Source organism: Chionomys nivalis, chromosome 2, assembly GCF_950005125.1.
Source record: "Chionomys nivalis chromosome 2, mChiNiv1.1, whole genome shotgun sequence".
Lineage (NCBI taxonomy): Eukaryota > Metazoa > Chordata > Mammalia > Rodentia > Cricetidae > Chionomys > Chionomys nivalis.
In genome coordinates, this window is record NC_080087.1 from 67203313 (window position 1) to 67227723 (window position 24411).

A 24411-nucleotide genomic window follows, 5' to 3' on the forward strand; every position below is an offset into this window, starting at 1 on the left:
TTCCATCTCTTAGTAAAGTAACATCCTCCCATTATCTACTGTATTTTTGAAATACAGTAACTGCCTGTATTTTTGAAATGTTCTACAACCCTGTGTTGGGTAATTTTTATATCGTGTGAACCGGACTAATCCTGATTTTCTTTTTTGTTTTAAGATTTTCAAAATAGTCTTTTTTGAATTTATATGCTGATGTTCTAACAGTGTACTTTTATTACTTCCGAAACCCAAGCTTTTCAACTAACGTGTTCTATCACTTCCCTTTTCAAGAGAGTGGCATTTAGAGCTTGTCAACCTAAAAATTTTTGATAAATAAAACATCCGTGTTTAATAGTTTTACATTGAAATTCAATGAGTAAATGTAATATAGCCTCCTGCCTGAAGTTCTAACACCTTAATTTAACGAATGAGGCATGCTGGGTAATTTGCAAGGCTTGATAAAGCCCTGGAGACTCATTCAAAATCTTTCCATAGCATGTAAGCCATATATGATTTTGCATAATCTTGTCCAAGTCTATATTTCATGTCTGAGGCTTTAAGATGAATTTAACAGAAATTACTTGGCAGTGAAATTAGAATCCTAATTCACAGTTATGGATATCTTACTTACAAACAATAAGGTTTTTTTTTCAGGTAGTACTTTTCTTTCTATCTAATCCTGGCCAACTCCACCAGAACACAGAGGCTTTTCCTTTACAGTTAAACACATGTCTGAGTATTTTAAAGTTGAATCTATTGTTTGCGAATTTCATATTTGTGTGCCATACATTTTGATAGACTCACTCCAGTTCCTTCCCAACTTTCCCCTGATGAAGGTGTAAATCACAAACAATCCCACACCAGTTTGGAATTATGATTAATATAATGGTTATTATTTAAAGGGGAAAAAACTTACAGATCACCGTCCCAGACAACAGCCCTCTGTGCAATCAGGAAGGGAGTCTAGTCGCCGGAAGCGGAGCCGGAAGCAAAAGAGAGAGGAGAGAGAAATGGCCGCTTTTCTAAAGGGAGAGAGACCACGCCCCAATGGGCTGGTATCTCAGCAGCTGTTGGCTGAAGGAGCGGAAGGAGCTCCCGCAACACCCCCACAATCATACTATTCCTTCACATCCTCATGTTCCTTTCTTTCTTTCTTTCTTTCTTTCTTTCTTTCTTTCTTTCTTTCTTTCTTTCTTTTTCTTTCTTTCTCTTTCTTTCTTTCTTTCTTTCTTTCTTTCTTTCTTTCTTTCTTTCTTTCTTTCTTTCTTTCTTTCTTTCTTCCTGTTTGTTTTGTTTTTGTTGTCCATTTTTCCTCGAGGTAGGGATTCCCTGTGTAACAGCCCTAGCCGTCCTGGAACTAGCTCTAGACTAGGCTAGCCTTGAACTTCCAGAGATTCGACTGCCTCTGTCTCCCAAGTGCTGGGATTAAAGGCCTGTGCCACCACCACCAGGCTCTTTTTTTTCCTAACTGGCTAAGTCTACTTAGTGCCAACTGTATGTACATGGGTATAAAACCAATCTGCCCACATTTAATTTCCAATTGTTTAAAATGCCCCGACCCCAAGAGGTAGGAGTAAGATTTAAAAAACAACAACAACGATAAAAACTGCTTTAACAGGATACAAGGACTTGAATGGACCAGTTGAAGTTCATGGGCTACATCCATAGTTAAACTTTGTGTTGATAAAACAAAACAAGTCAAGCTCACACCCTAGACCAAAACATTCTGTAGGCAAACCACTCCCTGGGTAGAATCCAATGGTATCTCCTTAAGGGAACTAGAATCTTAGTTGGATCCTTAGACTTTTGTTTTAAGTAGAAAAGTATCTCTTCTCTATTCCTGAAATACAAGGTCATGTGGATTTTTTTTTTTTTTTTTTTTTTTTTTTTTTTTTTTTTTTGGTTTTTCGAGACAGGGTTTCCCTGTAGCTTTGGTGCCTGTCCCAGAACTAGCTCTTGTAGACCAGGCTGGCCTCGAACTCCCAGAGATCCGCTTGCCTCTGCCTCCCGAGTGCTGGGATTAAAAGCATGAGCCACCACCGCCTGGTGGTCATCTGGTTATTAACCACCCCTTTCGTCAATAATCTTGAGAGAGAACTCTGTGACCTAAGTCTCGAAGGGACCTTTGAGGCAGAAACAATCTTGAAGAAATAGAAGTTAAATTCTGACCCTCTGACCTTTTGTCAAGCGCAGCCTGGATGCTGAGTCCGATTAATGAATCACGCACTCTGGATGTTGCAGAATCAGAAGCCCTTTATTGTACATCACCATGGGGGTTTTATACTTAACCCAGACAGGTGGGTCAACAGGATGGAGACTTCATCGCAGGATCCTTGGGTTAGGGCCAAGCAATGCATACTCAGGAAGCAGGGTTAGTAAACCACTCTGAGAGTACGAAACTTGTAAGTTTCTCAGAAGCCCAGAACAACAAGGGCAAAAAAGGTCACCAACAGGGGAGGTGAGTAGGAAGGCCAGGACTCCCATTAGGTCCCAACAGGCCTCCACACTGAAATGACCTAATAAAATCAATTATATACTTACGAGATATTTTGCAAAAACACTGTTACTTTCTGTTTTAGATGAAAAGAGACAATTAAATGTCTTTTAAATCATCATCATCCATCATGAGGGTTATTTTTTTCCATTTTAAGATGGGGCATTGTCTTGAAATATCTCTTTAATTTGTTTTGTTTTGATACAGAGCCTTACTATAACCCTCTCTGTAGACCAAGCAGCCTGTATCTCACAGAAATCCACCCGCCTTTTCCATCTGAGTGCTGGGGTTAAAGACATGTATCTACCAGATCAGCTTATCATTTTTGTCTCTTCCTAGAATCTTTTTTTTTTTTTTGGAGGGGGGAAGTTTTAATTTCTTAAGGTTTCTCTGTTTCATGGTTTGAATTTTGAGTTCCTGGAACCATGTCTACATCACTATTCTGATTTCTGGTTGTTTTTCTTTTGTTTTGTTTTTTTGTTTTTGTTTTTCGAGACAGGGTTTCTCTGTGGTTTTGGACCCTGTCCTCGAACTAGCTCTTGTAGACTAGGCTGGTCTCGAACTCACAGAGATCCACCTGCCTCTGCCTCCCAAGTGCTGGGATTAAAGGCGTGCGCCACCACCGCCCGGCTATGATTTCTGGTTGTTAACAATATAATATCTAAGTCCTTTTACGTTGTTGTTGTATATTAAGGGATTTTAATGCTTCCTGAGGCTCAGACTGCCCCAAGTACAGACTACTGTTCTACAGAGTCTCAGGAGTACCATAAGCATATCATCCTTTAAATCTTTTCATCATATATTTTCAGGTGTTAAATTAGCCCTGTTAACCATCCATTTCCAGTGATAATGTGGAGGGAAGGTTCAGAAAATTGGATTGACTTTATCACAAATATCGGCCACTTTCCTTCCAGATATTTCTCTGGTGCTTCTTAGCATATGGCAGGCCCATGTAAGCCTGAACCCATCCTAAATTTGCAGGGAGGGACTGAGTGTCCCAGAGTTATTGAGGGCCACAACGAGCTTCTACAAGGACATACTAACTTGCTGCAGCCCGCTTATTAGACCTTAGTCCAAAGCTGAGCCCAAGTATAGTTAAACAGCTTTCCATAGCCCTGTTGGTTCCATGTCTTACACACACACACACACACACACACACACACAATCTTAGACATCCACCTGTCTCTTCCTCCCTAGTGCTGGAATTAAAGGCCTGTGATACCAGTTCTGGCAAGAGTGACCTATATATTTTGATTGTCTACGTTAAGCTTGCTGAACCGAGCCAGCTAACTTGCCTGCAGAGAAGAAATTTTCCTTAAGCGGCAGAATTTCCCACAGGTCATTGCTAGTACAGTGTGAGAGGAGAAACCCGGTTTCACAGCCAAACCCGGAATGTCGCCGATTTCAGGGGCGTTGCCCAGTGACCGGTGGACACCTGCAGAGCCGGGCCCGCTTGGGAAACCAGGCGGAAAGAGGAAGTAAGTGGGTGGGGATGGGCGAATGTGAGCAAACTGCATGGTGGGCGGGACCAGAGTAGGCTCGGAGCGCCAAAGACGGCTGGCACAGCAAACTCGCCATTCCCTAAGTAAGGCAGACCTGGGTGCGGAGGACCTGGCGAGGTGTCGCGGGGACACGAAAACTCCCCGGAGCCGCAGTCGCCGCGGGGCGGCCTGGGAAAGTCAGCAGCGCAGTGGCGGGAACCGCAGCCCGGCGGCCCTGGAACCTCCCAGGTCAGAGGAGCTGCGGGGCTGGGACCCAGGAGGGAAGGACCCGGGGTGCGAGCTGTTTGCTGCTGATTTAGGAAGCCGGCTCTCACAAAAATTTGCCCTCGGTAAATTTATATCGTGTGAACCGGACTAATCCTGATTTTCTTTTTTGTTTTAAGATTTTCAAAATAGTCTTTTTTTGAATTTATATGCTGATGTTCTAACAGTATACTTTTATTACTTCCGAAACCCAAGCTTTTCAACTAACGTGTTCTATCACTTCCCTTTTCAAGAGAGTGGCATTTAGAGCTTGTCAACCTAAAAAGCTGGTTAGATAATAACCACATAAGGATCAACTGTAGATTTGTTTGAATCACAAATATATTTTAGCAAACTGTAGGATATTTCCATTAATTTTCCATCTGAAATGTATATATTCTGTAGTTTAAATACAGTGCTCAATATTTTTGTGTGTGTGCGCGGTTTCCTTTTTTTTTTTTTTTTTTTGGTGATAGGGTTTCTGTGACTTTGGTGCTTGTTCTGTAGACCAGGTTGGCCTTGAACTCAGAGGTCCGCCTGTTTCTGTGCTAGGATTAAAGGCGTGCACCACCACCGCCCCAGCAACAATTTGTATTGTTATGTGAAGGTCTTAGTGTTGCATCTTACTGTCCAGAAAGACACCTTATGCATGTTGAGAGTGAGACTGTCAGGCCAGAGTATGTTCACAGTTATAAAGCACTGTATAGAACAGCTAGCACCTTAGTAGAAAGAACTTTTGAGTAATTGTGACCACTCACCTACATCAGAAAAGAGTCTCTTTCTTGTCTCCTTCGTTCAAGAATAACACATGGACATGTGGCTAACCCTTGCTTTCGGAGGTCGAAACAGGGTTTCTCTGTGTAACAGTCCTGGATGTCCTGGAACTCTAGACCATACTGGCCTCAAACTCAGAGATCCACCTGCCTCTGCCTCCTGAGTGCTAGGATTAAAGGTGTGCGCCACCACCACCCCACTCAAACTATTGCTTTTTATTTCAGGGTTTGTTATATTCAGTCATGTTGCTGTGAACTTCTCCCAAGAGAAGGGGGAAAGCTTAGACCCTGCTTAGAGGGTTTTGTACAGAGACTGGATGTTGGAGAATTGAAATAGAATAAGGTAGAAAAGACAATTTATTAGATAGTGAATTGCTGATTTACATAAAGCACTGATTTTTTTGTTTGTTTTTTGTTTTTGTTTTTCGAGACAGGGTTTCTCTGTGGTTTTGGAGCCTGTCCTGGAACTAGCTCTTGTAGACCAGGCTGGTCTCGAACTCACAGAGATCCACCTGCCTCTGCCTCCCGAGTGCTGGGATTAAAGGCGTGTGCCACCACCTTAAAATCAGTGCTTTATAAAGCACTGATTTTACAGCTAATTTCCAATCATGACTTCATTTTGCTACTTGGAATAGAATAACCTGGAGATTGCTGAAACAATAAATTGTTGCCCTTAACAACCTTATGACATGCATTTAAACATGCTTATCATGCATTTGAAAAGCCTCCAAGCCTTTATACTTCTGCAAAGTCCTGTTTACTTTTCTCCTGGCCCCACCTTGTGCTTGTAGATTATAAAATGCGAATACAACCAGAAATGGAAACTCTCAGAGGTACCCCAGCTTCAGTCCACCTGTGACATCTGTACTTTTTCACTTCCAACGGTTTAAGATTGCTTATTCCAGAGAGATTTCTGCAACAGAATCACAGCAGTTTGAGTATCGTGGGAGAGAATAATTTCTTGTACTATTCTTTCTCAGACTGCTGCATGTGGGTGAGCCGTGCGTGGATGAACCTCACAACTCATAGTGAAAAATTCTCAGAGCAGGAAAGACCATTTTTGTGAGGTTTTCTCTATTCTTCGTGTTTTTTCATGTGCAGAAGTGTTTCTTTTGTTTCTGTTCCATGAGACTCAGTAGTGTATAATATTGTCACCTTAATCATGAAGTTTCATTTCCACTCTTGAGGTTTAGTTTTTTTACACTTACTCATGTGTTTACTTGCATGCCTGGTACCTATAGATGCCAGAATAGGGGTCAGTTTTCTGGCATTGGAATTGCAGATGTTTGTGATCCATCGTTTGGGTACTGGGACTTGGTTCTTGGCCCTCTAGAGGAGCAGCAGCCAGTACTCTTAACCACTGAGCCATCTTTCCAGTCCTGCCCTTCAGTTTTGGCTGTGATTGGAAGTGGGGCTCAGGTTATGGAAACTGAAAATGTTTCCTAGACATTTTTAGTGTCTAACCCTGCATGACAGTTGTGGGATCACTTGTAGACTCCTCTGTTTAGTTTTCTCTTTATCTACTGAGCAGAGTACTGTGTTAGAATCCCTGATGCTTTCTGAACAATCTCTTTCTCATGTGCAGGGCTAAATGATCACCCAGAGCTCTCACCTGTGCAGCGGAACAAAGAGCCTTGGACGGTGAAGAGAGAGGATCCAGGTATATTGGGTTGATTGAGACAGGGGTTGGTCAGGGGCTCAAGTGACAGTGGAAACCGGACATGAAATCGGTTTTGTCACATTCTGTTTCGCTAGAAATGATTCTGGAGAAATCCACTGAGAATAATCTCAGGATTATCCTGTTGTAGGTGTTAGAATACTTTTTATGTAAGAATAGTAAGAAGCAAATGTAATTCTGTTTGACTATGTGTGTAATTGATGCTGTCTCTCTTGAATGCATATAACTGATCATATCTTCATATAAATATTAAATAGTTTTCGGGCCTGGAGAGATAGCTCAGTGGTTAAGAGCACTGATTGCTCTTCCAGCGGTCTGAGTTCAATACTCAGAAACCACATGGTGGCTCACAATGTCTGTACTGAGATCAGTTGCCCTCTTCTGACCTGCAGACATACATGAAGCACTCATAAACATAAAATACATAAATAAATAAATCTTTAAAAAATTAAATCGTTTTCATTTCTATAACTTTAATATATTATAAAATTAGGAAAATTGATACCTCTTCATTTTTCTGTGCTCTCAGAATTTTACAGCTTTTTGTAGTTCCTTCAAAATCTTTTAGGGTTATTTCTCCACTTCCTAAAACAACGCTAGCAGGATTTTTTGTTGTTGTCTTTGTTTTTTGAGACATGTTTTCTCTAGCTTTAGAGCCTGTCTTGGAACTCCATCTGTAAATCAGGCTCTCCTGGACTGCACAAGGTTCCCACCTGGCAGGGATCAAAGGCGTGCACCACTACTGCTCAGTCTGCCCACAGATTTTGATAAGAATTGCTTAGAATCTTTCTACAGTATTAAGTTCCATGTACACTGTCCCATTGACACCTGCTGTCTGTCTTCATGGCAACACTCAAAGGTTGTATTGCTATAATTCTAACAGATTTTCAAATCGCCTCTGGGTTTGATCTTCCTTTGAAGATTCTTTGAAATGTTTGTGGCTTCCCTCAATTTAATAACACTTTTGGATTACCTTATTTCTACAAAAAATTCCATGAAAAGCCAGGTGATGGTGGCGCATGCCTTTAATCCCAGCACTCAGGAGGCAGAGGCAGGTGGATCTCTGTGAGTTCGAGACCAGCCTGGTCTACAGAGCTAGTTCCAGGACAGGCTCCAAAGCCACAGAGAAACCCTGTCTCGAAAAACAAAAAAACAAAACAAAACAAAAAAAATTCCATGAAGATTTTGATAGGAATTCCTTGGAAACTTTAGGGAAGGCAAACCTCCTTTCATGTTTGAATAAGAACATGCCAGCTGTCAATTTCACATCATGTATTTCTTCTGATTCCCATCTGCTTCTCATATTTGCTTTTTCACTTCATCAGAGAAGAGAGTGTCTTTTTTTTTTTTCCTCTCTCTCACTCCATTCAGTTTCTCTGTGTAGCCCTGGCTGTCCTGGAACTGGCTCTCTACCCCAGACTGGCCTTGAACTCAGAGATCCCTCTGCCTCTGTTTCCTGAGTACTGGGATTAAAGGTGTGCACTACCGCTGTCTGGTGACTTCTAAGATTTGAATGCAGTAGGGCATGCTCCTTGAGGTTTGAAAAGATTGTGAGACCTCTGTTGCAGTGTGGACGGCTGTCTCAAAGGCTGCTGGGTGTAACCTTTTCCTGCAATGTTGCTGCTCCTCTTTCTACACTGGTCCTCCCTCAAATGTCATCACCTGACGGGTACTGAAGTTGTCTGCTTTCTTCTTATCGTTCTGCCAATCATGGCTTCTTGTGTTTGGAGATTATCGGGTAAAATGCACTCATATCGACTACAACTTTTCTAGTGAACAGAACAGATAATATCAATATTCTTTGTATTTTGATTGATTTGACTTTTTCTGTGATCTACAATAATTATGCCGAACCTTCTTCTTGACTGCTATGCACATTCATAGAATTTTTGCATTTTTCTTTTTCAAGACCAGGGTGTTATGGTCTTGGTGCCTGGTCCCTTTAAGAGACAAGCCACGCCCACTCCCTCCCCCATCCACTGAGGCAGGCTGATCTTCAGCTTCCTGCCTGAGCTCACTCTCTTTTCCATCTTCCTCTTCCATCTTCCTCTGGGAGAGGCAGCTTTGCTTCTGCCTCTCTCCCCACTTCTCCGCTTCCCCCCTTCTGTCTCTCTCTCCTCTTCTCTCTCTCTCTTTCTCTTTCTCTCTCTCCCCCTTCACCCTTCCCCCTCCAAATTTCTCTTGCTAGCTGCCATAGTTCCACTTTCAATAAAACTGAAGAATGGTGACCTTCATCTTGTTACAGTGTTTCTACTCATAATGCTCATTTTTCTCTCTGTGCTATACCACTGACCTAGGTATGACACACATGCCCTTTACTGTATTAAGCCATGTTCCATTTCTTTGTACCTCCTTTAGGAATTCTTTCATGAGTTTTTGTTGAACTCAAATATGTCAGTGACATTTCTGTTTCTACTGACACTTTGTTCTTGGATTTTTCTTCCCTATAATTTTGTTGGTGATATTATAGGTGGTTGTATTTTGGTACTATTTTTTTCTTCTTATTGCAGTGTTCTGCTTGTTTACTATGTTGTGCCTAGCTTGCTTATTTGTTTGTTTGTTTGTTTGTTGAGACAGGATTTCTCTGTGTAGCTTTGGAGCCTGTCCTGGAACTCGCTCTTCAAACTCAGTGCCTGATTTATTCATTCTTGGCTTTCTTATATTCATCTTTTCCTCACCTGTATTTCATCTCATGAGTTCCCTTGGATCTGTGTTTTTTTCTTTTTTCTGACTGCTTCAAACTTGCAATGTGTCTTTTTTTTAATTCTTAGTGTATGTATATGGGTGTTTTGCTTGTATGTATGTCAGTGCACCTTGTACAAGCCTGGTGTCTGCAGAGGCCCAAAGGCATCATATCTCCTGGAATTACAGTTATAGTCTGCCATGGGATTTGAACCTGAATCCTTTGAAAGAGCAGTCAGTGCTCTTAAATGCTGAGCTTTCTCCTCCCCTAACTGCTCCCCCATCCTCTCTTCTCTCATTCTTGTATACATAGTCTGCTCTACTTATTCTCTTCAGTGTGTCTGAGTGAAATGGCCTGTTAATTCATGACCATCTTCAAATGCACTTACCTCTCTGGCAACTGATGTTGTGCCCAGTGTTGGGACTAAAGACTATCAAGAGGATCCAGGCAGTGATGGCACATGCCTTTAATCCCTGCACTAGGGAGGCAGAGATGGGAGGATATCTGTGAGTTCAAGGCCAGCCTGGTCTACAAGAGCTAGTTTTAGGGCAGGCAACAAAGCAACACAGAGAAAGCCTGTCCAAAGACTATCAAGAGACCAGATCTAATGTAAGATAAAAGAGTCTTATTTATTATTCCTTATGCTGGGGCCAACCATCCTACAAAAAGCAAGATGGCTCTGATCACCTCCGCCCTAGAAGGATATAGGGACTTCTTTAAGCCTTACTGAGGGGAGTGTCTAAGGAAGTTAGGTCATTTTAGATATGATTGGCTTAAGCAAGTGGTAATCACATTAGTTCTAATTGGCTGGGGCTAGTCAGAAGCTGGTCAGGGCTACAGTTTTCCATTTTTTGGCCAGGCCTGGATAAGTCCCAGGCCCTGTGCTTGAGCTGCTGTGGAAGCTGGCTAGGCCTGGCCTGGCCTAGTACTGCATGTACCAGGTGTCCTCCTTGCTGTTGGGGGTGTTGGAGATTGATTGTCCTTTATTTGTGTCTTTTCCTCAGAAACTGCTTGTTCAGTCTCAGGAAACTGAGACTGAGGCCTGATCTCTGAGAGAAGGCTGAGCAGCCCGTTATGACATCGGCTCTGTCCGTTCATTAGGGACGTGTTGTCAGGTTGCACTAATATGGTTAATGGTTGTTTTCTATCATGGCTTTAAAAACATTGTTTCATAGTCTCCTAACTGTAGGAATATTGATAAGACATCTGGTGTTATTCTGTTTGGATCTTTTTACGTGGTATATGACTTTGTTCCTAACAGCTTTTAATATAAATTTTAGATTTATCTTTTTGACACCCATGAATAAAAGTTCAAGAAGAAGAAAAATGGCTGGTTCTTCAGTAAATACATCCCAGGTCAGTGTCATGCCCACTTCTCATCTGTAGAATTTGTACAGGAAAATGGATTGAAGACCTGTAATTCTGTAAATGTTTTCCATTGTGATGATCAGAGTAATATGCTGATACCGGATTGCCACAGAGGATGGATACATGTCTTTATTTATCAGTGAAGAGAGCAATGTTCCACAGGGGCTCTGTTTGAGAGATCTATCAGCTATCCCTAAAGCAGTTTTATGAAGGTGCACATTGAGATGCCCACAGTGCCCCCTAGCATCTGAGCATTTAGGAAGAGGTAGTTTTAGACAAGCTCGCACTGTCTCTGAGCCTCATGCAGAGTACTTAAGCTATCTAGAGTGCACAGCACTGCAGTTCTATGTATCATCTTGGCCTAAAGCAGTGGGTCTCAACCTGTGGGTCATGACCCATTTGGCAAGTCTAGAACTGTATTAAAGGGTCACAGTGTTAGGGAGGTTGAGAACCGTTGGCCTAAAGTATGCTCTTGTCAGTAAATTCAGATTGTAATTTCATTGCTTCTCTCTCTCTCTCTCTCTCTCTCTCTCTCTCTCTCTCTCTCTCTCTCTCTCCAAAGTGTCACTATATATTCCTGGCTCTCCTTTATTATTATTAATTTATAATTTATTTATTATGTATACAATGTTCTGCCTGAAGACCAGAAGAAGGCACCAGATCTATTACAGATGGTTGTGAGCCACTATATGGGTTGCTGGGAGTTGAACTCAGGACCTCTGGAAGAGCAGCCACTGCTCTTAACTGCTGAGCCATCTCTCGAGCCCCCCAGTCCTGATATTTTTTTTTTTTTTTTTTGGTTTTTCGAGACAGGGTCTCTCTGTAGCTTTGGTGCCTGTCGCAGAACTAGCACTTGTAGACCAGGCTGGCCTCGAACTCCCAGAGATCCGCCTGCCTCTGCCTCCCAAGTGCTGGGATTAAAGGCATGTGCCACCACCGCCCGGCTCCCAGTCCTGATTTTTATGTGTACTTCATGGTTGCCAAAAATATTCTTATAAAACAATCTCAATATATGGTGCATATTTGGAGCATCAGTGATTTGGATTATTGCTTCTCCCTTCTTACTGTGAGCAAACCAGAGCTTTCTGACAGGCTTACTTACTTATTATTTTGAGACTGAGTCTCACTTTGCATCCTTGGTGTGGAGCTCACTATATAAACCTGGAATGCAAAGAGATCTGCCTACTTCTACCTCCCGAGTGCTGGGATTTAAGGTGTGTTCCACCACACCTGGTATTTAAAATCTTTGACATTAGCCGGGCGATGGTGGCACACGCCTTTAATCCCAGCACTCGGGAGGCAGAGGCAGGCGGATCTCTGTGAGTTCGAGACCAGCCTGGTCTACAGAGCTAGTTCCAGGACAGGCTCCAAAGCCACAGAGAAACCCTGTCTCAAAAAACCAAAAAAAAAAAAAAAAAAAAAATCTTTGACATTAAATGAATCCATAGATTCTGCTTCCCAAGTTTTGCCTCTTTGCTGTACAAAATTATGGAGCTACAGTATTGATCCTAGATCCGTAACTCAACAGAGCTTATTAGAATACAATCCAATAAGACCTAACTGCAGAAAAGGTTGATCCAGTGTCACTATTTTAGTGAGGTCTACCATTGCATTTAGAAGCATAATTTTGTTTACCACAAATTTTCTGTCTCAGATGCATACACTGTGATTCTGTGTGAAACGGACCCAACCTTGATAAAAAGTATATTTCTCTGTCTGGATTTTGAATTAATGTCTTATCTGCCCTAAAAGTATATTGTTTCTGGGAATATATGTCCTCTTTAACCAGTTAGACAATACATTTTTGAGTGTGATCACTCAAGAGAAAGCATCTCCCTGAATAACTGTGCTCCCTCTTTTACAGCAGAAAAATAGTCCAGTTTCCCTTGTGTTCTTTGTATCCAGGAAGGAACTCTACTCATGGTAAATTTATGTTCATTTCAGGGTCCTTTGACATTCCGGGATGTGACTGTGGATATCTCCCAGGAGGAGTGGGAATGCCTGGACTCGGCTCAGAGGACTTTGTACATGGATGTCATGTTGGAGAATTACAGCAACCTCATCTCTGTGGGTGAGGATACTTTTCTCGCAGAATTTGTAACTGATCCTTGGTATATACCTACTTTGTAGATGTGGAGACTCTCTGGGTAGCTCTCTTAGAAACTATAGAAACCTAGAGAGATAATGTTAATTAATGCTTCCTCTTGGTATTTGATGTTTTCATCATGTTTTCCCTTTTGGACGTATTATGAAGCTTGCCTTTTAGGTCAACGCTACCTTCAGACACCCAGTAGCAGGTATTTCCACCCATGTCTAAAGTATCATTTCAGTCGTTGCATTTGATTCATCCAGAAACTGCTTATATTCCTATCCACATCCTAACGTTCCATTTCCATTGTTTCATTTGATGTACTTCAAGACTGATAATATTCCCACCAAATCCTGAAGTTACATTGCATTTGACTCAGTCTTAACAGGAAGCAATCTGTAAACTGAAAATGTTCCCTAAGTATTTCTTAGACTTTGTTTATCTTTTTTTATGCATGGGTATTAGCCTGCATTACATGAGTGTTCAGGGTGCCTGACTAAGCCAGCAGGAGGCAGCAAAGGCCCTGAATCTGAAGCTACAGAGGGGTGTGAGCTACCACAGGTGCTGGGAACCAAACTGGGTCCTTTTGACCATTGAGTCAGCTATTTAGAAATTCCCATAAATGTTTTTAAGATTCTTCCATGATATAATAATTGGTAAATCATTCCTAGAGTCTTCTATTATGTCATCTCTTTAGCTGTCTGGTACATTCTATAGAATCCAGCAAAATCATGTGCCACTTTCTAATATGCAGGTATTATTGTGTGCAAGGCAGACCTGGTCCCATGTCTGGAGCAAATCCAAGTGCCCTGGAATGTGAAGAGAGAGGTGATGGTGGCCAAACCAGGTAGGAGTGAGTGAATGAACAGGACAGAAGTGAGGGGCTCAAGTGAAAGAGGAAGGTAAAACAGGAAAGGGTTTTGCTGTGTTCTGTCTCACTAGAAGTAACTCTTTGATAACTTTACTTAGTGCAATGCTCTCAAGATGCAGTCTACTGTAATTGCCAGAAGAAATTGTTCTCATTGCGTATGTCTTATCTCGAAAGCACTACTAGGATGCCAGTGCAATTTTATTTGTCTATAACGGAAAGGGATTCTGTCTCAGTACCATTCATAGTCTTCAGTTATCTGTCTTCAGTCCAATAATAAGTGATTATAAGTGATTTTCTTTTCCTTTTTTTTTTGGTTTTTCGAGACAGGGTTTCTCTGTGTAGCTTTAGAGCCTGCCCTGGAACTAGCTCTTGTAGACCAGGCTGGCCTCGAACTCACGAGATCCACCTGCCTCTGCCTCCCAAGTGCTGGGATTAAAGGTGTGCACCACCACCACATGGCAAGAAGTGATTTTCATTGCTATAATTTGTTTGTTTGTTTGAGACAGAGTTTCTTTGAGTAGCCCTAGCTGTCCTGGAACTCACTTTGTAGACAAGGCTGGCCTTGAACTCTCAGAGATCTGCCTGCCTGAGCTTCCGAGTGCTGGGATTAAAGGTGGCACAGTACCATTCCTTTTTATGATTGTTCTATCACCATGGCAGGATTCATCCTGCTGCTTCTTCCTTTAAGTTTGAATAGACTGAGGAGTCCTGCCATGTTAGTGATTCTCAGTAGGGCTCTGGGGATGATCCGTGTCTCATTCTGTTCATGTGCTTCTTTCCAGGCCTAACATTCTGTCTGATAGCATCATCTATTGTTATATGTTGGATATTGAAATGTTCTATAATCAGTCGGGCAGTGGTGACACATGTCTTTAATCCCAACTTTGGAGCCTGTCCTGGAACTAGCTATTGTAGACCAGGCTGGCCTCGAACTCACAGAGATCCACCTGCCTCTGCCTCCCAAGTGCTGGGATTAAAGGCGTGCGCCACCACCTCCCGGCTGCTATTGACCTTTATTAGGACCATCAGGTGTTTTAGACAGGCACAGTAATACAGCTTCACAAAGTTAAACAAATGCAGTGTAAAAAGAAAAATAATATTACTTCACAATTTAGAAGTGTTCTTTTTTTCCAGGATGGAAAAATGGCTCAATAGTTAAGAGCACTGGTTGTTCTTCCAGAAGACCTGGGTTCAATTCCCTGCACATACATGACAGCTCACAACTGTCTGTGACTCCACTTCTAGGGGACCCAACACCCCTATATAGACACACATGCAGGCAAACCATCAATGCACATAAAGTAAAAATAAACCACTAAGTTTAAAAACAAGAAATATTTTCTTTACATCCATTACTTTTGGTGATTTTAATGTGTCTTTAGGGGGAAAAAAGTCTCACCAGGTGGTGGCGGCACACATCTTTAATCCCAGCACTTGGGAGGCAGAGGCAGGTGGATCTCTGTGAGTTTGAGGACAGCCTGGTCTACAGAGAGAGTGTCAGGACAGCCAGGACTGTTTCACAGAGGAACCCTTTCTCGAAAAAGAAAACAAAACAAGAAAAAAAGTCTCTATCAAGATTTTGTTGTTGTTGTTGTTGTTTATTTTTGAGACAGGATCTCTCAATGTATCTCTGACTGTTCTGGGACTTGTCATGTAGATCTGGCTGGTTTGGAATTCACAGACATTTGCCTGCCATTGTCTAAGAACTTCTGGGATTAAAGACATGTTTTGCCACACCCAGCTCTGTCAAATTTATGAGAAAAATTTTAAACTTAAAAGGCATTTGAGGGCTGGAGAGATGGCTCAGCGGTTAAGAGCATTGCCTGCTCTTCCAAAGGTCCTGAGTTCAATTCCCAGCAACCACATGGTGGCTCACAACCATCTGTAATGAGATCTGGTGCCCTCTTCTGGCCTGTAAACATACACACAGACAGAACATTGTATACATAATAAATAAATATTTTAAAAAAAAGATGATCAAGGAAAAAGATTTAAAAAAAAAGACATTTGAATATTCTGAGCATGCATGTGTCACCAGTACTCTTATTAAGTGGAGATATTTTGAATTTTGCAATATTTCGGGGGGGATTAGGCAGAGTAATTTCAAACGTAATCCACCAGAGAGCTCTGTTCCCAATGTTTCTTCAACTATTTGTCTTTTTTGCATACAAAATTTGGACAGGGATAAAAAGGCTGTTGTCTGTAATGGAGATCTTCTGGTATTGCCTTCCTGAGAGCTCTGTTCTAAAGAACTGCATTTACTTATCTCAGAGAACTCAGATATTGAATCTGTTTCATCATGCATCAAACCCTATTAGTCCTAATTGTGCTCATTTTCCAGAGAATCAACGGATGTTGAATGAATCAAAGGAGGTCTTGGATCAAGACTCAAAGTTTACTATCAATGAGCATGTGGCAATTCAACAGAAGTCATGTAAATGTAATGAGCTTGGCAAAATGCTTCATGAATCCTCCAAATGGACACTATGCAAAACAAATAATACTACAGAAAACTGCTACAAATACAGATGGATACAAAACCACAGGGATGATTGTATTGAATCAGTCAACTTCAGTAGCTATAAATACATGCACACTGGAGAAGAACCTTGCAAATATAAAGATGTTGACAAATCTTTAAGTTTATATTCAAACATAAGTCAGAGTCATGGAATCTACATAGGAAAGAAAGAGTATAAATATAACGAATACAATAAATATTTTGGCTTTACCCCAAAATTTGTACAGCTAAGAATCCATAATGGAGAAAAGTCACACCAATTCAGGAAATGTGAAAAATCCTTGAGGACCTGCTCAAGCCTCGGTACACATCAGAGAGCTCTTACTGGAGAGAAACTATGGAAATGCACAGGGTGTGACAAGTCTTTTAAGTGTTTGTCCGATCTTAAAACCCATTACAGAATCCATCCTGGAGAGAAACCTTTCAAATGTAAGAAATGTGACAAATCTTTCACCTATTGTTCATCGCTTAGAGAACATCAGAACATCCATGAGGGCAAACTTTACAGATGTTGGGACTGTGGCAAATCCTTCACCCGGTGTTCATCACTTCGAGCCCATGAGAAAATTCACACTGGAGAAAAACCTTTCAAATGTAAGGAATGTAGTAAGTCCTTTTATATGCTGTCCCAACTTAGAAAACATGAGAGAACCCATACTGGAGAGAAACCTTACAAGTGTAAGGAATGTGACAAATCCTTTACGTACTGCTCTTCTCTTAGAGAACATCAGAACATGCACGCTGGAAAATTTTATAAATGTCAGAAATGTGACAAAACCTTTACCCGCTGCTCATCTCTTAGGGCACATGAGAAAATTCATACTGGAGAAAAACCTTACAAATGTAAGCAGTGTGGTAAGTGCTTTTATATATTGTCCCAACTTCGAAAACATGACAGAACCCACACTGGAGAGAAACCTTACAAGTGTAAGGAATGTGGCAAATCCTTTACCCAGTGTTCAACCCTTAGGATACATCAGAAAATTCATGCTGGAGAGAAACCCTACAAATGTAAAGAGTGTGGTAAGTGCTTCTATAAGTTATCATACCTTAAAGTCCATTACAGAACCCATACTGGAGAGAAGCCTTACCAATGTAAAGAATGTGGTAAGGGCTTTTCTCAGTTGTCCTGTCTTAAAAGCCATGGCAGAATTCACACTGGAGAGAAACCTTACAAATGTAGTGAATGTGGCCGATCCTTTACACATCACTCAACCTGTAGGAGACATCAGAGTACTCATGCTGCAAAACTTTATCAGTGCGAGGAGTGCGACAAATCCTTTGCCAAACCTTCATCTCTCAGAACACATCAGAAAACCCATGCAGGAGAGAAACCTCATGATTGTAAAGAATGTGGTAAGGCCTTCTATCAACTGTCACACCTGAAAGTCCATTACCGAATCCACACTGGAGAGAAACCTTACAAATGTAATGAATGTGACAAATGCTTTACCAAATGTTCATCTCTCAGAACACATCAGAAAATCCATGCAGGAGAGAAACCTCATGGTTGTAAGGAATGTGGTAAAGCATTCTATCATTTATCACACCTTAACATCCATTACAGAATTCATACAGGAGAGAAACCTTACAAGTGTAGTGAATGTGACAAATCCTTTACCACACTGGCAAACCTTAGAAGACATCAGAAGACGCACACTGGGGAGAAAACTTTTCATAGTAAATAATGTGGCATATACTTTTTCTAGAGCTGTCTGTAGGGGCCACTGCATTCTCTACATCAGAGAATCATTATGAACATGGGAAACTTGTGAAAGCCTTTAAGGAATTTTTAAAAAACATCAAGCGTTTATAGTGAAGAAAAATTCTAAGATCATAAGTTAGTGTATTACAAAGAAGAAAACTAAGCATACACAAAATTCTCATGTATTTCAGTGGAATATGATTTTTTGATTTAACATGGAAATGTTCTTTGGAAACATTTTTGTATTGTAAGTATTGAAATTGGCTGACATAAGTACAGTACAATTGGCTAGATTACACTGAAAAGCATCCTTATTAGCAAACGGTTTTATGATAATTTGTATCATTTGTTTTTACATCAGATGAACCCAAGTAAAGTGTCAGGGAAGTTAGGTAGATAGGAAATGTTGGGCCCTAAAGCCCCACCAAGGCGGAGGTCACCCCAAGAGACACTCTCAGCATGGTTGATGCAATAGCAAGAGGAATTTTTATTCTGCCACGGCAGAGGTCCCTCAGCCTTGAGAGGAGAAGAACCCCTGCTTTGTCTATTACAAGCTCTTTTAAAGGAAAAACCACAAAATCAGGGAGGGGGTAATACAGAATCAAAGGGGAAGTCCAGAAATCATTCGTCAACTATTTTGACTAGTTCATTCAACGGTCAGCTAACTCTACTTGATCAATGGTATGGTGATTACAAGGAGGAACACCTGCAGGTCGTCTCACCCCAGTTCCAGGGTCCAGGTCTATTGAAGATAGACTACAGTGGGGATGGAAAATACTCAAAGCTCCAGTGCATGCGTGGTTGGTTACCAGGGTCCTGGTTCTGAGGAAGGGGGGTGCAGTAATGCTAAGGTGCCCCAAAGTCAGAACTAGCCACTAGTTTTTTTTGTTTTGTTTTGTTTTTTAAGACAGGGTTTCTTTGTGTAGCTTTGGAACCTATCTTGGAACTCACTCTGCAGACCAGGCTGGCCTCAAACTCACAGGGATCCTCCTGCCTTTGCCTCCAAAGTGCTGGGATTTAAGGCATGTGCCACCGCCGCCCAGCTCTGGACAGATGACTTATGCCAATTTCAGATGCTCTGTGGGTCAGACACAGATACCTGCACAGTTCAAAGCCCTTTGTTTGATGACCTTTCAGCAACTATGCTAGTTCATGACAGTCCCAGTACCAAGAATTTGGACATTTTTGTGCATATGAAGACAACTTTTTTGACTTCCTGTTCGTGCTGAATCAATTCAAAACAAATTCTTCCACTGCCTGATAGTGGCACATGTCTTTATTCCAGCACTTGGGATACAGAGTCAGGCAAGTCTCTGAGTTCAAGGGCAGCCTGGTCTACAGAGTGAGTTCCAGGACAGCCAAGGCTACATACAGAGAGAAACCCTTGCCTCAAAAAACAAAACACATACCTATATACACCGGTTCTTCTTACTTGAACACAATCCTGTCATGGAAACCCTCCCCTTCCAGAAGTTATTTTTTTTTATTTGTAATAAATGTTGAAGTACTCAACTGTATTGTCCTAGGACTCGGTTTTATTTCTCCATGGGTAGGGTTCTGGGGGTCACAGAAACTTGCAGGCGCCACCAGTGCATCTTGCTGCCGCCTACTGCTGCTGTTGAATGAAATTGGGTGCAGTAAAGAAACCAAAATAGCCTCTCTGTGGGTGAAAAGGGAAAAGTTTATCCCAGATTGCCAAGGCTCTCTAGAAGTGGTGACAAGTGAAAGATTTCCAGGAGGAATGGGTGATGTGGGAGGGTCTTCTGTTTTGTGTTGCTTTCATTGGTTAATAAAGAAACTGCCTTGGCCCTTTAATAGGACAGAAAATTAGGTAGGTGGAGTAAACAGAACAGAGTGCTGGGAGAAAGAAGCCGAGTCAGGGAGTCGCCATGATTCTCCTCTCCGACACAGATGCAGCTTAAGATCTTCCCTGGTAAGCCACACCTCGTGGTGCAACACAGAATATTAGAAATGGGTTAATCAAGATGTGAGAATTAGCCAGTAAGAGGCTATAGCTAATGGGCCAAGCAGTGTTTAAAAGAATACAGTTTCCGTGTAATTATTTCCGGGCATAAGCTAGCCAGACAGCCGGGAGCCAGGGTGGCAGGAAAACAGCCCACCGCTCCCACTACAAATGGGGGAAAGAGGGCTTTTTTTTGGTGGGGTGGAACTAGTAAGCCTGAACCGCAGGAGCCTAGACAAGTCAGTAGACACCACAGTCATACATTACTGGAAGAACCACTCATTCCTCTTTCCGGAGATAATGAGAATGACCCCCCCCCCTTCTTTTTAGCAAGTAGGAACTTTCTTCAAACCCCTGAGGGAATAGAGACTTTTGTCTAATTGCCTGGCCCTGGAAAAAGGAGCTTCTTTGGGGAAACAGACAGCAGGTACTCCCTGTTAGCAAGGCATCATTAATATTAAAGTTGAGCCTGCCTGTGGTGAAAAACGTCTTTAAATCCCAGCACTTGGTAGGCAAAGGCAGGTGGGTCTCTGATTTCAAGACCCAGTCCCGGGACAGCCAGAACTATGCAGAAAAAACCCTGTCTCGGAAAACAAAAGTGAAGTCGAGTAAGGTAGAAAAGACCTCTCGTTAGATACTAATTTACTGATTTATTTAGTGGTTTACTTAGAAGATTTTGTGTTCTGCTTATTATCAAACATGATTTCACCTTACTACCTGGCTCAGAAGGCAATTGAGGAAGGGGAAATGTGTGAAACACAATAGGTTTTCTGGTCTTAGTAATGGCACAACAAAGGGTGACTCTTGTCAGCTGGAACCTAGGCATTTGGAAAACAAAAGCTCCCAGCTGACTACTAAAGTGCCACTTGTTGGCTTGCTAGCCCCACCGTATGGTTTTAGAGCTTGAGAATACAAGCTGAAGTGTTTCAGGAATCAGCCTGGTTTCAGTCCACTGGGGAATATATTTAATCTTCCACATCAGTGCCGTTGGAATACTCTTGGGGAGATTCCCTCAACATTATCATTTCTGCCCCAAGAAACTTATTATTGTACCCCATATGCAGATGAGCTTTCTTGAGTAGAAGTAGGAATACACTTCCACATGAGGTGGGTATGGTGTGCTTACACCCCCCAAAGAAAACTTTGGTGTTTTTGTTTCTCTGAGATGGTTTCCTCTGTGTAGCCTTGGCTGTCCTAGAACTCTCTCTGTAGACCAGGCTGCCTTGAACTCAGAGATCCGCCTGCCTCTGCCTCCCAAGTGCTGGGATTAATTAGGGGTGCACCACCTCTGCTTGGCATGTCCAGAATATTTGCAAGAAACCATTTTCGGATCTGGGTGTGGGTTTTGGCCCACCTTTAATTCCAACACTAGGTAGAAGAAGGCAGAGCTCTGAGTTTGAGGGTAGCCAGGGCTATGTGGTAAGCCCTGGTTCAAAGGAATAGCAAACTATAAAGCATTACTGGTTGAAAATTCTTGGCAAAGCCGGCTAATTAGTGACTGCTCTCTGTAACGGAGTGGCTGCCCCCGCTCGGGCACCTGTGGCATGGTCTCATGGCGCGCTGCAGCCACTCGGGGAACCGCGCTGTCCCTGCCTTGGGACTGGCTGCTCTCGGGACCTGCTGCCCACTGCTGCAGCTTGGAGACCTGCAGCGTTTTTGCCTCTGCAGCCGCTGGGGATCTGCAGCATTTTTACTTTTACCATTACACTCTGTCCATACAGAAATAATACCTGGGCATCCTCCATAAGACCTATGTGGAGAAAATAAATACAGATACAAGAGGAAAGTGAAAATTGTTCTTAGAAAACCTGTCTTCGCCGGGCGGTGGTGGGGCACGCCTTTAATCCCAGCACTCGGGAGGCAGAGGCAGGCGGATCTCTGTGAGTTAGAGACCAGCCTGGTCTACAAGAGTTAGTTCCAGGACAGGCTCCAAAACCACAGAGAAACCCTGTCTCGAAAAAAGCAAAAAAAAAAAAAAAAAAAAGAAAAGAAAAGAAAAGAAAACCTGTCTTGTACAGTGTATGCTAACAAAACTTACATTTTTGTCTGTCCTTCATAAATGCTGAATAATTCTGTTTTCCATATCTTAATTCCTGTAAACTGCATTTTGTTATAAAATCACATCAGGTATGTTTTTCAAACTCTGTAATTGGATGTCTTAATAAAGAAAAGTTACTTTTAATGACTTTGCATGGTCTTCAGTAAAGAGCATGTGGTCTAGCATTAAGTCTGAACATCTCACATGTTATTTCAGCTTGGGAAAGAGAGGGTAATTGCATTTTTTGAGGTGAGGTGTCACCATGTAGCCCCAATTTTCCTTGAACTCACTATGTAGAACAGGCTGGCCTCAAACTCCCAGAGATCTGCCTGAGATTAAAAGTGTGCACCACCATGCCTGTCCTGTATGCATAATCTTAACAGAATTTGATAAAATACTGGAATGGTTTCTTTCAGAATGTTTTTACCCATTACTCAAACTACCTGTCAGTGAAATTGAAGTCGTTAGAGTCCTCAAGACAGTATTTCTTTTGCACTTAGCCTTGTGAAGGTCACCTGAGCATATTTGTATTTAAAGAATGGAAAGACATGGTACTCTAGCTTTAGGTGTGAGATAGCAGCAGTGAGCACGTGCATGTGTGAATCTCTTCAAAAGAAAACTGCAGTGAAACAGACTGCATGCACAGTGGGTGCTGTGCAAGAGTAACTGCTGAGACAGTGAAGAAGAGATGGTCCAGGCTTACTACCATAGTCCTTGGAACCATTGATAGGACTCATGGACAGTGGTGGTTTGAATAAGAATGTCCCCATTGGTTCTTGTATTTGAATGTTTGGTGCCCAGTTAGATGGCTTGTTTTGGAAAGATTAGGAGGTATGACCTTGTTGGATGGTGTGTGATGTTGGGTGGCAGGTTCTGAGGTTCCACGAGCTCCTGACAGTTAACTCTCTCTCTCTGCCTGTGCTTGTGATCAGGAGGTAGCGTCTCAGCTGCTGTCCAGAGCCATGCCTGTGTTAATCCCACCAATAGAGAATAAGAGCACTACCACGCTTTAAAGCCAAATTTCAAGCAAGCTTTAATTAAATAATGGCCAGGTCCATTCCCAGGTTCCTGGGAAAATGGCTCAGAATTACAGTTTGCAGCAGCTTAAGAAGGAAAACCCATAATCCATTGCATTTCCCATCAGGTCCAATCATGGGCAAGCATATATCCTGATGCACTTCCAGCCTATGAATCTCCCGCCCACATGTGATCAAACACATTGGTGCAGGTGAGTCAAACATGTTTAGGGGATTGAAATACATGTGGCTTGTTGTCTTCCATAAACAACAGCTTCCAGCAGTTCAGGAACAAATAGTTCAGGAACTAGCTGTTCTTGGGCAGGGGGCTTGCAGATCAGAGGCATTTTTGTTTCATGAATCTCTTAGGCACAGCAATTAAAATTGAAAATGTAACTTGGGCTCTCACCCCAGCCTTCTGTAATGTTCCATACCATGATCATGGACACTAATCCTCTGGCACTATAAGCAAACCCACCAGTTCCCAAAAAAACCAACACAGAGACTTAATATTAATTATAAATGTTTGGCCAATAGCTCAGGTCTATTACAAAGTACTTATTACAACCTACATTAACCCATTTCTATTAATCTATGTATTGCCGTGTGGCTCATGGCTTTACCTGCCCTCCCGCATCTCTTGCTCCCTCTCAGTCTACCCATGTCTCTTCTGACTCTGCCCTTCTATGCCCATCATCCTCTGTGTTTGACTGTCCCACCTTGACTCCCAGAGTCAAATTGGTGATGAAGAAAACGACGCCCTTTAGGAAAGGAGCTCCCTCTACGATAGATCATATGTAGAATATTTCTCAGGCAGGTGGATCTCTGGGAATTTGAGGCCTTCCTGGCCTATAGAGCAAGCTCCAGGACAGAAAGGGCTACACAGGGAAACCCTATCTGAAAAAACAAGCAAACAACAGAACTACAATCATACTGTAGGCCAGGTGGTGGTGGCGCACACCTTTAATCCCAGCACTTGGAAGGCAGAGGCAAGCAGAACTCTGTGAGTTCGAGGCCAGCCTGGTCTACAAGAGCTAGTTCCAGGACAGGTTCCAAAGCTACAGAGAAACACTGTCTCAAAAAACCAAAAAAATAAAAAGTTATACTGTTTAAACTTGGTTGGCTATGATCCTACTCTGTACAGCAGGCTGACTAAGAAGGAACTAGATAAATGGTGGTGGTGTACGCCTTTATTCCCAGCACTCAGGAGGCACAGTCAGGGGGATCTCTGAGAGATCAAAGTCAGCCTGGTCTATAGAGCAAGTTTCAGGACAGCCAGGGCTGTTAAACAGAGAAATGCTGCCTCAAAGAAAAAAAAGTATAGAAAAAAAGAAGGAAGCAGGGCAGTGATGGCACGTGTCTTTAATCCTAGCATTCAAGAGGCAGAGACAGGTGGATCTCCATGTGTTCGAGGCCAGCCTGGTCAACAAGAGGTAGTTCCAGGCAAGGCTCGAAAGCTGCAGAGAAACTCTGTCTCAAGGGAAAAAAAAA

The 24411-nt window shown here is 42.2% G+C and overlaps 1 protein-coding gene across 3 annotated transcripts; it reads left to right on the top strand.

Moving 5' to 3' along the window:
- The first annotated feature begins 3902 nt into the window (after window positions 1–3902).
- Window positions 3903–19611, top strand: LOC130864516 (zinc finger protein 93-like). Of its 3 annotated transcripts, XM_057755039.1 has the most exons (7): window positions 3903–4200; window positions 5969–6050; window positions 6574–6648; window positions 10630–10705; window positions 12662–12788; window positions 13561–13653; window positions 16019–19611. In XM_057755039.1, the coding sequence occupies exons 4-7, from the start codon at window positions 10649–10651 to the stop codon at window positions 17884–17886; spliced, it is 2145 nt and encodes a 714-aa protein (XP_057611022.1). In that variant the 5' UTR covers window positions 3903–4200; window positions 5969–6050; window positions 6574–6648; window positions 10630–10648; the 3' UTR covers window positions 17887–19611. The 3 variants fall into 3 exon arrangements, with proteins under 3 accessions (XP_057611022.1, XP_057611013.1, XP_057611031.1); XM_057755030.1 differs by lacking the exon at window positions 5969–6050; XM_057755048.1 differs by lacking the exons at window positions 5969–6050; window positions 10630–10705.
- Window positions 19612–24411: the final 4800 nt, after the last annotated feature.

What these genes read in the sequence shown, in the direction of transcription:
- LOC130864516 (XM_057755039.1), top strand. Translation starts at nt 10,649, where the DNA reads ATGAATAAAAGTTCAAGAAGAAGAAAAATGGCTGGTTCTTCAGTAAAT. An exon ending in CAGCAACCTCATCTCTGTGG is followed by an intron (nt 12,789 to 13,560) that starts GTGAGGATACTT and finishes TCTAATATGCAG; the next exon opens with GTATTATTGTGTGCAAGGCA. An exon ending in GGTGATGGTGGCCAAACCAG is followed by an intron (nt 13,654 to 16,018) that starts GTAGGAGTGAGT and finishes CTCATTTTCCAG; the next exon opens with AGAATCAACGGATGTTGAAT.